This window comes from Gossypium raimondii, chromosome 6, assembly GCF_025698545.1.
Source record: "Gossypium raimondii isolate GPD5lz chromosome 6, ASM2569854v1, whole genome shotgun sequence".
Lineage (NCBI taxonomy): Eukaryota > Viridiplantae > Streptophyta > Magnoliopsida > Malvales > Malvaceae > Gossypium > Gossypium raimondii.
Window position 1 is genome coordinate 41,916,458 of NC_068570.1, and position 17,212 is coordinate 41,933,669.

Below are 17,212 nucleotides of genomic sequence, written 5' to 3' on the forward strand. Positions count from 1 at the left end.
GCATTGTGATATGTTATTACATATATATGTATTATGACATGTCTTGGTCATAATTTGAGACCATATGAATAATGTTCGAATGGTTCATTTGAATATGCAAATGGTATGTTTTGAACAAGGACATGGCATAGTTGAAAGATGTTTTGATAAGCTTGAAAGCATAGACAACTAGTAGTATTTAAAACAAGTTGTTGGATGTGTTTTGGTATTAAATTAAGATATTTCAATTGGTTGTTTTGATCAAGAGTAAATGATGTTGTAGTATGCATATTTGAATGGTTTTGTACAGGAAATAAGGTGCATATAAGTATCAAATGAGTTTTGAAAAGATTGGCTTAAAATAGGTATCAAATAACATTTTACCAAAAATAGGACATAGTGGACACTCTCTAGTATTGTGATACTACACCTTAGTTATCTCGATACCTATTTAATTTTAATCGATGTTTAGATATTGTTCTTGATATCGCGATACCAAGCCTTAGACATCACAATACCTTTTTCTACCATTTTGAAATAATTCGGTTTAGTCATGTTTAAAATTCGAGTAAACAAAAGAGCTTTCGTAAGCTCAAATGATTTTCAGTTTAGATTGTATACTATAATGTGCACGCATTTATGATAAGAATCGATGAGTGAATAAATTACTTTTGAGATTTACGTGTGATTGCTCTGGTAATAATGTAGCATCTTGTAGCTCGGGTCTGACGACCGTGCAGGGTGAGGGGTGTTACAGTATTGAGCTTTTGTAAACTCGTATTAAACCTAAAATTGATTGTATATTAATTGAAACGAATGAATTAGGTGATATTAGAAGCAATAAATTGGAAATAGGACTGATAAGGATATGTTTGATATTGAAAATTTATTAAAATGTTATTATTATAAGTACAATGAAATGTCTCTGTAGATTGCCTTAAAGAGGGATGAGTTGATGTCAGTTCCATACACATAACATCTTTATATTGAGATGAAAGGTTGGTAACTCTGAGTTACAAGTTTATAGTAGAAAAGTGGATATAGATATACATGTTTACTTAAGGTAGAATTTTTAATACTAATATTACATACTTAATATAACATCCTCTACCCAACTCAAATAACCGGATCCGAATATTGGATGTTACCACATATGAATACTTAACATAAATTTTTAAAGTCATCTATGCATATTCCTTTTTCAACTTATTTCATATTATTATTGTAAAAGTTTTCTGAGCAGAAGAAAGAAGGAAAACGTTCAAGAATACATCCAACTCTTAAAATTAGTACATTACAACACAACAGTTTGTTAAAAATAGACTATTTTGGCATAGAGAACTAAACACCATACTCCTAAGATATGTTCTATATGTATAGTATCCCTACTCATCGTTTCCCTGGCACAATCCTAACTTGGTCTCTTCTAGCGAACTCATTTAAACTGCCCCACCTAAAACATGAACAAAACACTTATAAGTTCACATGCATTTAGTGAGTTTGAATACAAAATACCTTGGGACCTTTGTAGTTGAACTCTTCTTCCTGAAGACTTTGGATTACTATTTCGTCTTTGGTGAATACATTCATAATATTGGATATATATGCTTATATTCCAAGTACCATACTTAACGTATCGGCTCTTACTTCATTACTTGGTTGTCTCCAAGCCTTACTAGATGATTTCTACCTCTCTTTTAACGAAGGTACTTCTTAGAAGAATATCTATACATAACCCACTTTCAAAGGATTTCCTCGTCAATCTTATACTACACATTTCCCAGATTGGTTATTCACAGATACTATTTCTTTACGAATACGTACTAATTAATCTTGCATTTGGCAGAATCCCATACTGAGTTGGATAGCTACCAGACTACTAGTCAGATCATACCCTGAATCAAATTAGAAACAAGCTCATACTAATGATGAAATGTTCCAAATGGTTAAGAAGAATCTCAAACGTCTATGTTACATAACGCAAGAACGCCTAATATAACGAACGGCTCAAATTCCAATTAACCCTAGAATAAGACATAATATTATTTATATATATGGTGCTTACAAGATAATTCAGACTTGGACCCTTCATGGTGTTGACAATCTTAGACCCACAAACACTTGTACCTTTCATAACTAAGAATATGCCCATATCTTATACTGGCAAACTACTATGGCTGACTCCCCCTTTAGGAATAATAATACATGTGACACCCCAAACCCGACCAGGACGGGCCGACCCAAATTTGAAGCGTTACATTAGCCACCGAAGCGACTCTCTAGCTAACGAGTACTCCCTAAGCCTTTTTGACCTCATATTCTATAATGTCATCCAACTTGATTTAGTTTTTCTATTTCCCAAAATAAACTTTAATATTTACATGCTAAATAATTTTCTCATCTCAATTTTACTCCAGTAAAATTTTTACGACTTTAACCTTTGGTAAAATTTTTGACAATTTTACCCTCGATAAAATTTCGAGAAAATTTGTTCAATATGAAACAACTCAACATGTTTACTATGACCGAATGGTTTATTTTCATTTTTGGGCTTCAAAACAGTCCAAAAACATAAACTCATTCTTCCATTATTTTTTAAATAATCATATATAGGATTGCAATTTTCTAGTTTCAGATTTCCATTTTTGGAAACCTACATTCATTTCCAAATGATCACATTTCTTTATTTTGGAAAAAACCATATCATTTCTAAATTTTTCCCATTTCTCTTTTTCTATTCATTCCATTCATTTTTATTCAAACACGCAATTCATTTATGGTTTCAACAAGATAGCGGAGGGACCGATTGGACATATGAAGTTGATGCTCAAATGTTTTATAATTAAGTTCTATCTTTTTGCCTATTAATTATTAACTCATTTAGTCACGAAGTCATTCCACTATAGTATCATGACTGAGCTCTCCCCAACAACATACCATTACGAAAGCAACTACTTAATACTCATCTAATGACCATGTCATTAGTGTGTTAACCTTATAGGATATCCTTGACCTCCTTGGGATAATATTCGTTCTCCCAATACGATCCTATTTTATCTCATCGTAACTATTACATCTTTCTTCATTAAAAGTCATTGACTATCAATTAGTAATCAAGTCATCAATCACAAAGACGGACGACTCGTGGCCATGTTTACTTTTCATCAACCATGTAATGCCAATGAGAGGATATCATTACCCATGATTTGGGCTATGAATTCCATTTTTGTGAATGACACTACATACTAAAGAAGTCATACACCCAATGCACCAAGTTTCAGTTCCTTATCTATTTGAACTCAGGCTTTTATTTACATCAAAGTGTACAAGTCACACATATATAATCTCCCATCCACTCAGTATTTAGGTATGTCACACTATAAACATCACAAATGAATAAATCCATAAATAGATTCAGGATCAATTCTGCTTGGGTCATGTCCGATGTACTATTAGTCTAGTAGGTCACATATATGTCTCTATCTTCTAGGAGTCATCCGCTTCGATGCCCAAGACAAGGCATCTCCCCAATTGGACTTGATAGACGGCATATTAGTCTTTCAATTGGTTTTCTCATTTCTGATTAGACTAAGAACATGTTTAGGTTCGTCCACTAATACAAGTTGTATTTTCGTACTATGATCTGACCACATAATACCGCTTAGTATTAGTTAAACATTTAGACAACCAATGAGCAGCATTTGCTTCCATTTTTCTTTGCATGCAAAAAACATGTGAGGGCAATTATACAAAATATATTGATGTAATCAATGAATTTATTTTATTAATCAATCTGTTCCAAAAAAATTACAAGTGTATATTGACGAAAATACTATACATAGGGCACTAGACACTTGCCCTAGTGAAGTAGATGAGTCATGTTTCACATTCTTGTGCCCTTCCATATGTTTCCCAAAGAGCTCTCTAGCTATAAGTGTCTTGACTAAACAAATCTCCGGGGTTTGTCCTTATATGCAATTTTTGAATACGTCTACTGGTTCGTCAAACACTATTATCTCCCTTATGTGTTTTGTCCTTTTGTGATTAATTTGAGTTTAGTTATATCCATACTATTATAGTACCATAGCTTTTTCATACCTCATATTCGACCCTCCATAGTGAAGTTAGTAGTGCGACCCTGCTTAACCATTGTTCACACTATAGACCGTCATCTATGACAAAAACACAGCCTATTGTCGATTTCCTTGAATCTCGACACGTAATAGAAGTCAGAATCAATATATCTGATAGGAGTGATATCTCCTCTGGAATACACAGGCATATAATCCCTCGTTTTCTGTAAATACTTCAGTATATGCTTAATTGATTGCCAGTGTCTTGGTCCTAGATTCGCCTAATATCGACTTACCAATCTCACTGCAAAATAGATATTTGAGTGTGTGCATAGCGTAACATACATGAGACTTCTTACTACCAAGGCATAAGGAACCTTTCTCATGTTCTGTTTTTCTCCCGCTGTCTTAGGACAGTCTTTTAAAGAGAGATGAAATTTCGATACGAAGGGTTGATTTTCCTTCTTCAAATCAGTCATTGCATAACACTCCAATATCTTGTCTATGTATGAAGCCTGAGACAGTGCTATCACTTTGTTCTTTTGATCTTTTAAGATTCGAATACCTAAAACTAAATTAGCTTCTCCCAAGTCCTTCATGCTAAATTGTTGAGTTAACCACAGTTTAACCGCTAACAATGCCCCTACATCAATTACAATGTGTAGAATGTCATCAACATATAGAACGACAAAGACCATCTTTCCATCCCCTAAATGTTTGTAAACACAAGGTTCATCTACGCTTTGCTCAAATCCAAAATTCTTGATCGCTTGATCAAATATTTGCTTCCATGAGCAGGATGTTTGCTTAAGTCCATAGTTGGATCTAAGCAGTTTGCAAACTTTTTCCTTGTTTCCTTTAGCTATATATCCGGTGGGTAGCATCATGTAAATGCTCTCATCAAGATAGGCATTAAAAAATGTTGTCTTAAGATCCATTTGCTAGAACTCGTAATCAAGAGCCGTCGTAATGGATAGTAATATGTGGATTAACTTTGAGCATGACAACCGAAAAAAAGGTTTCTTCATAATTGATACCTTCTTTTTGAGTATAACATTTTGCTACAAGTCTAACCTTATAAGTTTCTACTTTTCCATCAGGATTTCTTTTCCTTTTATAGACCCACTTACACCATATGGGTTATTTCCCTTTCGGTAAGTCTACAAGTTCCCACACTGAGTTGGAATACATAAAGTCCATCTAAGCTTTCATAACTATTTCCCAGAGCTTGGAATCAAAACTCTGCATCGCTTCATCATATGCGAGTGGGTCATCTTCTTCTTGTTCGACAAACTTAGTGTTAAAAACACTTCCACCAATTTAGAAGAACTCAGACCTACGAGATACCCTCCCACTACGACGAGGCTCCCTATGCTGCTGATTGTTTGCAAGTCTATCGTCTGTGACCCCTCCAATCTTTCTTGGGAATTGAACCTGCTGTGGTTTACCCGAGTTTCTTCCAATGTATTTCCTGACTTTAACGAGAAGAGAAATCCTTTTGAGTTCCATCTTTCTCATTCGAGTGTACGAATTTGGAAGTATTATGTTAACATTAGGAGCGACATCCACTTTCGATTATACCGACCAGGGCAAAATCGTTTTTAAAGCAGTAGTTCTTCCACGACACAATAATTGTTTTATTTATTTACACTTAATTTGATATCTTGTTAGTGCTAACGGTTTTGTTTGCAGTAGTATATTTCTAGCAGTAGATCCATTGCCCAGTGTTGTCCCTTCACTACAGGCAGATGCTTATGGTAGAGTAATTAGATTATAATTTTCTTACTATTTCATTCTTTTGACCAAAACAAATCAATCTCAATAAAGCTAGTGAGCCGTCTGTAGTCTATCATAATTTTGTGATCATTTTTTTCAAAATACTAATAACTAGGTGAAGTCGAATTTTATTTTAGAATAAACACCATGGGGGACTGGTACAACTACCCCTTGCATTTGTTTTCTTGTTCCAAATTGACTGTATTTAACATCAGTCACCAATTGATTAAAAAGGTACATTATTTTTTTCTAATTTTTCCTTCACGTTGTTGAGGATCATCCAAAATGTAAATAATTTAGAACCATAATAATATTGGTAAAGAATAAGTGGGTGAGAATAGCGGGGTTTGGTAGAGGGCCTGACTTTTCCATCATGCTCCTGTTCACTTTCTCTTTAATTAGAAAAAAATGTAATGGAAAGGAACAATATACATATATTATAATAAAGTAAGAGTAGATGAGTAGCAATGAAGAAAATATTAACAATTGTATTCTCAATTCTTAATGACCAGCACGGCAGTTCCCCACTAGTCAATATCCAAAGAAGGGACACTGAACCGGGATGATTTTTAGGCATATTAGTTAAAAGGCAAAGGTTTGTTTAGCCTTGAGGCAAAGCCTTCAATTTCACTAGTCAACACCAACCATTTTTGACGAACCCTCACCCTTTTAAACACCAACCCTGGAATTCCCCCTAACAAACCCAAAAAATATGAAGGTCCAAGTCTTAGAAACTGCTCTCATCCGCCCCTCCACCGCACCTTTCACCCACGATCACACCCTCCCCCTCTCTCACCTAGATAATGACCACTCCCTCAACGTCACCTTCCGTTACCTGCGAGCTTACGTCAACAGCGACACCACAGGTCGTGACCCTTTCCAGGTCATCTCCTCCGCCATCTCCGCCGCTCTCCACCACTATTATCCTCTGGCTGGATCTCTCCGCCGTTCCAGCAACGGTAGGTATGAGCTTTTCTGTAAGTTGGATCAAAGCCTACCGCTCGTCAGTGCCAGCGTGGACTGCACATTGGAGTCTGTAAATCACCTTGATGACCCTGATATGAACTCGGCTGAACAACTGGTTCCCGACCCAAGCCCGGAAGACACGTTGGTTAACCCCTGTACTTTACAGCTAACGGTGTTCAAATGTGGTGGGTTTACTCTTGGGGTGGCTATACACAATGCTTTATGCGATGGGCTTGGTGCGACCCAGTTTTTCTGTACGGCAGCTGATATCGCACGTGGGGTGGACAAAGTAAAATATCAGCCGGTTTGGGATCGATCCACTCTGTTGGGTCCAAGAAACCCACCGAAAGTTGAAGCCCCAGTTCCTGAGTTCCTAAGCTTGGAGAAAGGTTTTAATCCTTACAAACAGGATATCGGACATGTTGAAAGGGAGTGCTTTTATGTGGAAGATGAATGCTTGGACCAGCTCAAGGCTTTGCTTTTTGAACAAAGTGGTCTGGGTTTAACCACTTTTGAAATCTTAGGTGCATATATTTGGCGAGCCAAGTAAGTTAAAAAAAGTTTGGTGTAATTAAATTCACATAATGTGTAAGCAATGGAAGTGTTTTTGACCTGGTCTTCATTGTTGATATAAACAGGGTGAAAGCCTCAAAGATTCCAAGCGAGGAGACGGTGAAGTTTTCATATTTGATGAACATCCGCAAAGTGGTAAAGCCAGCATTGCCTGTAGGCTACTGGGGCAACGGCTGCGTTGCAATGTACGCCAAGGTCAGTGCCAAGGACCTAATCGAGCAACCTTTGTGGAAAACGGCAGAGTTGATCAAGAAGAGCAAAAGCAATGCCAGTGACGAGTACGTGCGTTCTTTCATTGACTTACAAGAACTGCACTATGAAGACGGCATCACGGCTGGGAAAGGGGTGAGTGGGTTCACTGATTGGCGACATTTGGGCCATTCGGCTGTAGATTTTGGTTGGGGAGGTCCCATGACAGTGTTGCCACTTTCAACCAATTTCCTTGGGAGTATGGAGCCATGCTTTTTCCTGCCTTATGCTTCATCAAATATAGGGAAGAATAAAGGATTTAAAGTGTTGGTGAGCTTGCGTGAGAGTGCCATAGCTGATTTTAGAGAAGAGATGGAGAAATTTAGTAGGAAAGAATTTAGTAAACTTTGAGCTGTTTCCAGATATCTGAATCCTGCTAGCAGAGCTGTCTTGTTGCTAATTTGGCTAATAATAATAATAATAATAATAATAATAATAATAATTTGTTCTTGTTCTAATTGTGTGAAGGAAGAGTAAAACAAAGGGAAGATTGACATGAATGAACGGTCTCGTTTATAATTTATGATGGACTATTTACTTTTCGAGTTGCCATTGATGCACAAGTTACGTTGACTAAATTTTTTTCTATGATGCATAGTTTGATTATTTGTCCACAAGTCCAGGAAACTTGAACTTGGGACTCTGTTCCAGGAAAGCAGGTGGTCGCTGGTAGACCACTGAAGCAGCTCTTATCAAAATACCAGCAGTTAAACCCCATATTAAATACCTCTTATTCTCGATTTCATAGTTGAAGAAGTGAAGAAGATACTTTTCTCCCATCCATTCTCTCTCTTCTGCGCTTCGATTTTCATCCTGAACCCAGCAATTCATTCATACAACAGATTAAAAAAGAGAGTAAAACAAGTATGTGAGTAGGAGTTGGAAGAGACAAACCTTAATGAACATTTCCAGTGGAGCATCGAATACTGCATCCACTTCAGCAGGATTCGGAGTAGGCTTGAATGCCTTTCTGTCATTAAGTACACCGATAACAGGAACTACTCTTAGGAGATGCTGCATGGAAAACCAATAAGTTTTAAACAAGCTGAAAGCCAATACAGTATTCGGCACAAATTTCAGCTATACTGTGTACCTTGCTATGCACTGTAAGTCAAAAGATTGAGAAAGGTACATTACATTATATTTTATAACCAAAATATCTAAACACAACTCATCATTCTAACATTTCCATCACAAGGTCCATGTCCTGTTGATAGTTGTCAGATCAAACTTCAAGATTATATCAATATTGATTTTCAAACAAAAAGTACCCAATTCTAGTATTCTCCATATAGAACTTGTTCATTAATCCATCTTAACACATATATATAAAATATATATATATACCATGTCCATATAGTTTTTAATGACATTTTAAATAACAATGGGGACAATTAAACAAGCTGAAACATGCTCAACATTTTATATTGAAACACTCATGTGTAGAAAAAGAAGGATCTTTGGATCAATAGCACGCAGTACTGACCATATTATTCATCTACATAGCAAGTAACTAGCATTATACATAGACATAACAGTCCACATCAACAAACATACATGTACAAGTGTCTATTTTAAGGTAAAACAAAGTATATATGCTTAAAGATTATTAGTCCAATCCAAGGACCACAAAAGTCATTTCTCAGTCAACTGGTTCATGTAGAAGAATTCAGATTATTTCATATCATTCACAGAAAGAACCAGCAACAGTCAATCTCACATTTCGATAGCACCTTATAGGATTATACAACTTAGGTTGGAAGAGCAATTTCAATTACTTGATAATGAGAAGAGCTATTAAAAAACCATGATAGAAATCATGCTTGGATCAGGTAGGTAGCTCATATAAACTAAATCACACCTTTCTTTATTCCAGTGTACCAGCTTTCACTCTCTTCTAAGGGTTTTCTTTTTGTTTTCTTTCTGTTAAGTTTATAGCATTAGTACCAGTTATCCCCATCTTGTGTCACCCCTTGCCAAACACAGCCATGAGTTTCACATTTTTACAGATAGAGAAGGTCTCCGAAGAGAAACTCAGAGAATTTTAGAGTAGGCATAGACAAACAGATTATCCATTCATGATGCCAAGTGATAAATTTGCTGTACACCTAACAGTTATCTCACATTACATAGACTCTTCTTTGCTTTTATGCTAAGTTTTAGATATCAAGTTTAAAACATAGACGCCCACAATACCCTCCAACAAGAAATTAATTCTAAACTTGCAACAATATTACTACAGATATATAGAACAGAAAATGTCACAATCATCCAAATGAGAACTGAACTGATTCAAAACAGACTAATGCAATTTACCATGTATATGAATGGTTAATGAAGATACTAAAAAAGCCTGATGTTATGTTGGGAACATGATTTTGAAAATTTCTATTTGGATTTCATTTGCTAAATAAATCATAAAAATGAAATGCATACATTATGAATAAATTAGTTGGGTTAAATCTAATATATATTCAGAAAATATAAAAGCATAAATATATTGAATTCCTAAATTCCTTAGGAAATTCGAATTCACTATTAAATGCACATCCAACAAATCCATGGATATGAGAATCATGAATGCAACATTTCTATATGTTATCACTTAATTTACAGTATTTTTGAAATCCAAGTTCCAAAATGCTACCTAAAAGAAAATTTTTAATACCTTAGACAAAAATGGTTCAAGAACAGTTATAATATTGACAAGTGAAGGGTCCAACCCAATCTCTTCTTTAGCCTCTCTAGTTGCTGTATCACCATCATCGTTGTCCCCCTCATCTGCTTTCCCACCAGGCAATGAAACTTCCCCTGCAGCAAACCACCAAAGACACTAAGTCAAACAATTAAGTCTACATCTGGTAGCCACACGGGAAAAATAAGAAACCGAAACCACAATCTTATACATGTCAACTTTAAAGTGACTGTTAGACTTAACTGAACCTAAAGCAACTAATGCAAGTGAACTGAAACACCCACACTTTCTTAGGAAACCAAAAAGTGATATTATCCGACATATAGTCATTCCTCTTTCTACTCTTCCCTAAAGCCATCGAATATAACTCAATCAAGCACACAACTTCTTGATTTCATTAGTTGGTTGCTAACACTCAAAAAGGAAAAGGTACTGCAATGAGCCTTCCATTCATAGAAGATAGAAAATTAGAACTCAAATGATAGAGGATGGGCATCTTTAAAAGGATACTTTCTGCTCTTTGGCTTGAATTTTCTTATTAACCAAACAAGGGGTATTTAAAATATCATCATTCCCTTCCCAAGAAAAAGTAAAATTTTCATGCCTCAAAATCTCCCATCAAATAATCAAAAGCTGATCCCAAAGCCTTTATCCCAGGTGAGTAGACAATCCAAGGAAACAAAAAACAAAAATTTCACTTTTGTTAAGTATTTTGAGACCGTTAGTTTTATGTTCTCTGTTATTGCAGCTGGATTGCCCTTGTATCGCATGATCATATATGACCAAAAAAAAAGGAACAGAAAACATTTCATCTAACCATTAACTTTCCAAACATTAATCAAGCAAAGGAGAAGGAAACTGACCCGAATGAGTAGATAATCTGGACGACCTTTTGGTCAAAATGACACGCAAATCCCCAGCATCCCCTTCAAAGAGACAGATCAAAACAGCAGCTCTTTTGGATCTAAACTTTTCTGGGTTTTGAGCCACTCGGGTAACGGATTCTTGAAAACCCACTTGGGAAACAAATTTCCCGGCGGCTTCCTCGATGATTCGTTCCTCGTTGTCATCCCAGGAACAAGGTGGAGGCTTATAATGACGCAGCTGCTGGGCTAACACTAAGAATCTCTTTGATTGAACTCCACAGTAGAAAGATGATGAAGCCATTACGTTGACAAATGGTGGAGAAAATAAAGGTAATCTCTTTAGAATTGAGAAGCTCATGAATCCAGGTTTTGCATGGTACAACCAAATTCGTATAACGAGAAGAAAAGGAAATAATGATTCTCTGCTCTTTTTTTTTTTTTTCCTCTCTTATGAGACATAAGAGGTTTGGCAGAAATAAAATTGGGTGAATTAACCAAAAATACTTATTTTTAACCTAATTACCGGGTCGATTTTTGCTAAATTTACCTGATTAGGCTAATTTTAAAAAATTTGTCCGATTGAACGCATTTTTAGTGAATATTTCAGAAAAATACTTCTAATTAAAAGTGTTTTCAATTTTGGCTAGATGATTAAATATTAATATTTTTATTTTATGTTTTGGATTCGATTATTCTTCTACTCATGTTGCTTCAAGCTTTAAAATTTTAATTAATTTTTAACATATTAGTTCTTTAGTTAGATGATTAGATAATTGTAATTGTATCATTAAGTTTTGAGTTTGATTATTCGCTACTCATTTAGTATTTTTATTTCATATTGCTTCAAGCTTTTAAATTTTAATCAATATTTTTTTAATATATTAGTTCTTTTGTTAGATAGTTGTAATTACATCTTTGAGTCTTGAGTTTAGAGGTGAATCTAGAGGGGTTGGCAGGGTGCTCGACTCCTTAAAATAGAAAATTACTATTTAGGCCCTTAATTTTTTAAAAATTTTAAATTAGTAAATGTAAAATTGCAGTTTGGCCTCCTTAAAATTATAAAAATTCGATTTAATCCTTTAAAAATGATAAAGATATAGACAATAAAAAAAATTAAAATTTCATTCGGACCCCGCTAAAAAATTGTTCTGGCTTCGCCCCTGGTTGAGTTCGATTCTTCTACTACTCACATTTCTATTTTTTATTTCATATTGCTTCAAGTTTTTTTATTAATATTTTTAACATATTAGCTCATTTTGTTAGATGGTTAGATAATTGATATTACATTTTTGAGTCCGAGGTTCCATTATTTTTATAAGCATATTAATGTATTTTGTTTTCATATTGTTACAAGCTTTTTTTAATTAATGTTATGATGATATTTTTAATTATTTTATAAGCATAAATTAAATAATTATTGTAAATATCATTAATTGAAAGAAAAATACTATTATGCTTATAAAAATAATTAAAAATACCATCAAAATATTAATTTAAAATAAAAGAGCTTGAAACAATATAAAATAAAAATACATTAATATTCTTATAAAAATAATGGAACCTTAGACTCAATGATGTAATTGTAATTATCTAACCACAAAATGAGCTAATATGTTAAAAATATTAATTGAAAAAACCTACATGAAATAAAAAATACAAATGTGAATAGTACAAGAATTAAACTGGAGACTCAAAGATGTAATTACAACTATCTAACCATCTAACAAAAGTACTAATATGTTAAAAATATTAATTAAAAATTTAAAAGCTTGAAGCAATGTAAAATAAAAAAAAATACAAAGAGATGAATCGAATTCGAGACTCAATGATATAATTTCAACTATCAAACCAAAAACTAATATGTTAAAAAAATTATTTAAAAATTTAAAAAGCTTGAAGCAACATGAAATAAAAAAAAATACAAATGTAAGTAGGAGAGGAATCGAACTCGGGACTCAAGGATAAAAACACCAACATTTAACTATTTAGCCAAAGCTAAAAGCACATCCAATTAGAAGTGTTTTCCTATCATATCCACTGAAAATGTATTTAGCTGGACACGTTTTCCCAAAATCGACCTAATCTGGTAATTATGGTTAAAAATCAACATTTTTGGGTAATTCACCATTAGAAGGGTTTTGAATACGCTAAGGTTTATTTAATATCCATTAATTTGTGGGTTAATTAGCCAAAAAGGCTGAGTTTAAAGGTTAATTATAGATGTAGGCCAGTTTTTCTCAAATTTAGGAAACAAGTCAATTTTGGAGAGCAAAATAGAAAATGTCTCCTACTGGACACGTTTTCAGCGTCCTTGCTACCACCTCAGCTGAAAACGCATCCTGCTGAACATGTTTTTCAAACGTCTACTTTTTTTTTCTAACAGCTAGGTTATTTGCTATATAAACCCAACTAATTTTCTTTCTTTTGCATTCAAATCCTATCTAGTTCTCAATTTTTCATTAAATTTTTCTCAATTTCTTATTTTTAAAATTTTATATTTCGTAATTTCTTTGATTTGATTTGATTTTTATAATTTTAAAAATGTCAATGTCACTTATTCATTTGGATGACACACATTTTCGGTGTTCAATTGCAAATGGTAAGAAAATATTATTAATTTTCTTTTAATTTCAATTAATTTAATTATTCAGTTGTTAACATTTTTATAATTTTTTATGTTTATATAATCAGATCGAAGATCAAATTATGGAGACATACATACACAATTTAAGTGCGAGGATCTTGCGTTTTATTGAACACTACTTGTAAGAGGCGGGATTCTTGTATGTGTCACATATATTTGGGGGGACTAAATCAGATCCTGCACTTATCAGCGCATTGCTGGAAAGATGGAGACCTAAGACACACACATTCCATCTTTCTTGCAGTGAGTGTACAATTACACTCGAGGACACGTTGTTTTACAACTCGAATTACCGGTGGATGGGGCATTCGTTACGACGGTAGTGGGCATTGGCGATTGGAGCGCAATTCGCGAACAACTATTAGGCAAGGTGTCAGACATGTATAGTGATACTCAAGTAGAGATGAAATAGTTAGAAGACAAATTCAACTATATCGACAACTCTACAAGTGCCATTGAAAGAGATAAATATGCGCAAGCATTCATCCTGAGGTTAATCGGGGGTCTTCCAATGCCACATAAATCTCGAAATCTTGTACATTTAAGGTGGTTACTACAACTAGTCGACTTGAAAGAAGCGGGGAGACCCAGTTGGGGATCATATATGTTGGCGAAATTGTATCGAGAAATGTGTCGGGTGACAGAACCACAAAAAATTAAAATCTATGGTTGCATACTCCTTCAGTCATGGGCATGGTGACGGATACCATTTTTATGTCCCTGAGTAAACGCTATTTATAAATTCTCACTCATAATAAGGTAAAATTCATTTGATAATATGGTTATCATAATTTTTTTTCATTATTATATTTTTGAAATAACATGTTATTTGACTAGGTGGAACAATGACGCGAGTCATGTGGGTATACTAGATGAGCTTGAAGATATCCGATTATTGTTAGATCAATGATAGAAAGTCAATGTTAGTTTTTGAAATTTTAAATTATATAATATTTACTTAAGAGTTTGAAATTTAATATTAGGTACGTAATAAAATTTATAATTTTATATTGTAGTTTAAATGGGTGTCATACTTTAATCCAAGAATTCAAGAATGCATCCTGGTCGAATTTTTGGCCAATCGTAATATCTGGCGTATCAAAGTGTTATTGATAGTTTTTGCAAAGATCAATATGCACGAATCCGATCGAGTGATGCACCAGATCGAGTTTAGGAAAAGAACTACGTCGTCAGCCTAGGAGCTCGATGAACTGCACAAGATTAACTTGCGGGGGAGAACCAATGAAGATTGGCCAAAATTCCATGCCAAATATATCTACATTTGGGAGCATAGGTACGATTTCATACCTATGCGTGAACCAATTCTCCCACTGGATTTGGTGACCTCTCTAGATTACATGACATGGTTTAGACTTCATAGTAAGCCATATCTACTGCCAAAGGAGGAAAGGAGTAGGCAATGTCATAGTAGGAGGGCAAGACGACCATGCATGAATCCTAGGTCAGAAATACATGCCTTGAAGGAATCATCATCAGCTCCAACCTTACATGAGGCACTGATGGGTGCACAACCTCTCGGTTAGTATGGTTCATATTTTTTTTGGTGCTTTCACTAACCCCATTTTTTTTACACAAGCACCACATTATACATTATCATACCATCCATCTACACCTTCTCTGGGTATATTTTTTGCACCATCTCCATCCTCGGGACCATATTACACACCAATGCCAACAACAACATCGATGTATCTGCCATCACTTACAATTCCAACTTTCTATTCACAACCGGGTTATACGACACCATATACTTATCTACCTATAGTATCATAAACACCCAACATCATTGTTTTACAAAGGTGGGTCATCTTCGGAACTAGTTGTTAAAACAACAGGCAATATATGATGGGATCCAAGGACACAAATGCACTCTTACACGGAGGAACGCGATGAAGATGAAAACCAACATGGAGGTCAAGGTGAAGATGAAGAAGATAAGGAGCCAGAACCCTAACTACAACAAAATCCTCCTCGTAATCGACACCCACCGGGTTGTGGCACACATTCAGGCTGACAATGCCAATGAATATTTTATTTTAAATTTTTGTCATGTAAATTACCATTTACTTTGTTAACTTTTAATTTGTATTATATTAAAATTTCTCATCCATAATGTACTTATTCTAGCTATATAAAAAAAAGTTGTTATATTGTATTTTACATCAATAATATACTTATTTACAATCTAAGAAAAAAATTTTGTATTTTATTTCATATCAATAATATATATCTATTTATAATCTACGAACTAAATGACAAAATTTTTTATATTGTATTCTACTATATTTTACATCAATAATATATACTTATTTACAATTTACCAAAAATGAGAAACAATGAATAAATGAATAAATGAACAATTTGTTTGTTTGTTTCTTTCTTTATATGCCCAAACATAATTGAATAAAAGTTTTAATTTAGGTCTTCTCTTCAATTTTGCCCCCAAGTGTGAACATGTTAGCTTATTATGCCCTAGGTTCCTACAATAACTATATAGCCTCATTTGGTCTATCCTCTCTTGAATATACATATTGTCACGTATCTAAGTGGAATTCAATAGACCTTTTGGCTTGCAACGCAACATAATATATGGTACCAACTTGAATGGAGCGCTCGAGATAGGTGACCACATACTTTCATTTAGGACCAGTAGGAATTTAGATTTCCATACTTTATATATGCATTTTAGTTGTAAACTTCATCAACATAGCTTATGCAATCCAAACGTGTCGAGGCACATGCAAAAATTACATGTGCACATGGAAAACGAAATGCTTGAAATTTCTCACAATTGTAGGTCTTTCGTCCAGGTATACACAGTACGATCCCCCGATAATACCTTCGTCAGGTCAATGGAACTCTGTAACCTAAAATATTTGATTTGAACGTGAGTGATACAACGCAAACATAGAGTTCAATCTTTTGGAATTTTCTCTAATATATTTCATCACCTCCTAGCACCTAATGTAACTGCATTTATCTATCCAACATATTTTTCCATTTGCTTTGTAAACAAGTTTGATAAGTAAAAATATGTTTTTTTACCATTGAGGTTATCGACAAATGACGGGTCCCTTTCAATACGAAATTTATGCTTATATCGTAAACCTCTATCATATGATTGAGTCAACTACTCATTAGGTATCCCATCGAGGTATTCCGCACTATCTTTGTTTATAGCCCACAAGTTCTCCAACATTTCATGGAATCGATATTGTACAAGCTTGTACCTTGTCGAAGAAAATATAGAGTATATCCATGAATGCAAACAATGTCTATGTTAAAAAATGATATAGAAAATAATGGCTAGTACGTATCCATGTTAATAACATGTTGCTATTCAGTATCCTTATGATATCGGCCAATGCAA

At 34.3% G+C, this 17,212-nt stretch overlaps 2 protein-coding genes across 2 annotated transcripts; one reads left to right on the forward strand and one right to left on the reverse strand.

The window, feature by feature from the left end:
• The first annotated feature begins 6,310 nt into the window (after window positions 1-6,310).
• On the forward strand, window positions 6,311-8,074 carry LOC105773469 (3'-N-debenzoyl-2'-deoxytaxol N-benzoyltransferase). Its single transcript, XM_012595415.2, has 2 exons — window positions 6,311-7,340; window positions 7,433-8,074. Exons 1-2 carry the CDS (start codon window positions 6,541-6,543, stop codon window positions 7,965-7,967), a joined length of 1,335 nt encoding a protein of 444 aa, XP_012450869.1. The 5' UTR covers window positions 6,311-6,540; the 3' UTR covers window positions 7,968-8,074.
• A 38-nt stretch (window positions 8,075-8,112) lies between these two features.
• On the reverse strand, window positions 8,113-11,630 carry LOC105773470 (nudix hydrolase 15, mitochondrial). Its single transcript, XM_012595416.2, has 4 exons — window positions 11,175-11,630; window positions 10,285-10,427; window positions 8,511-8,630; window positions 8,113-8,429 (listed from the first exon to the last, which is right to left on the reverse strand). The coding sequence occupies exons 1-4, from the start codon at window positions 11,533-11,535 to the stop codon at window positions 8,220-8,222; spliced, it is 834 nt and encodes a 277-aa protein (XP_012450870.1). The 5' UTR covers window positions 11,536-11,630; the 3' UTR covers window positions 8,113-8,219.
• Between the last annotated feature and the right edge of the window lie 5,582 nt (window positions 11,631-17,212).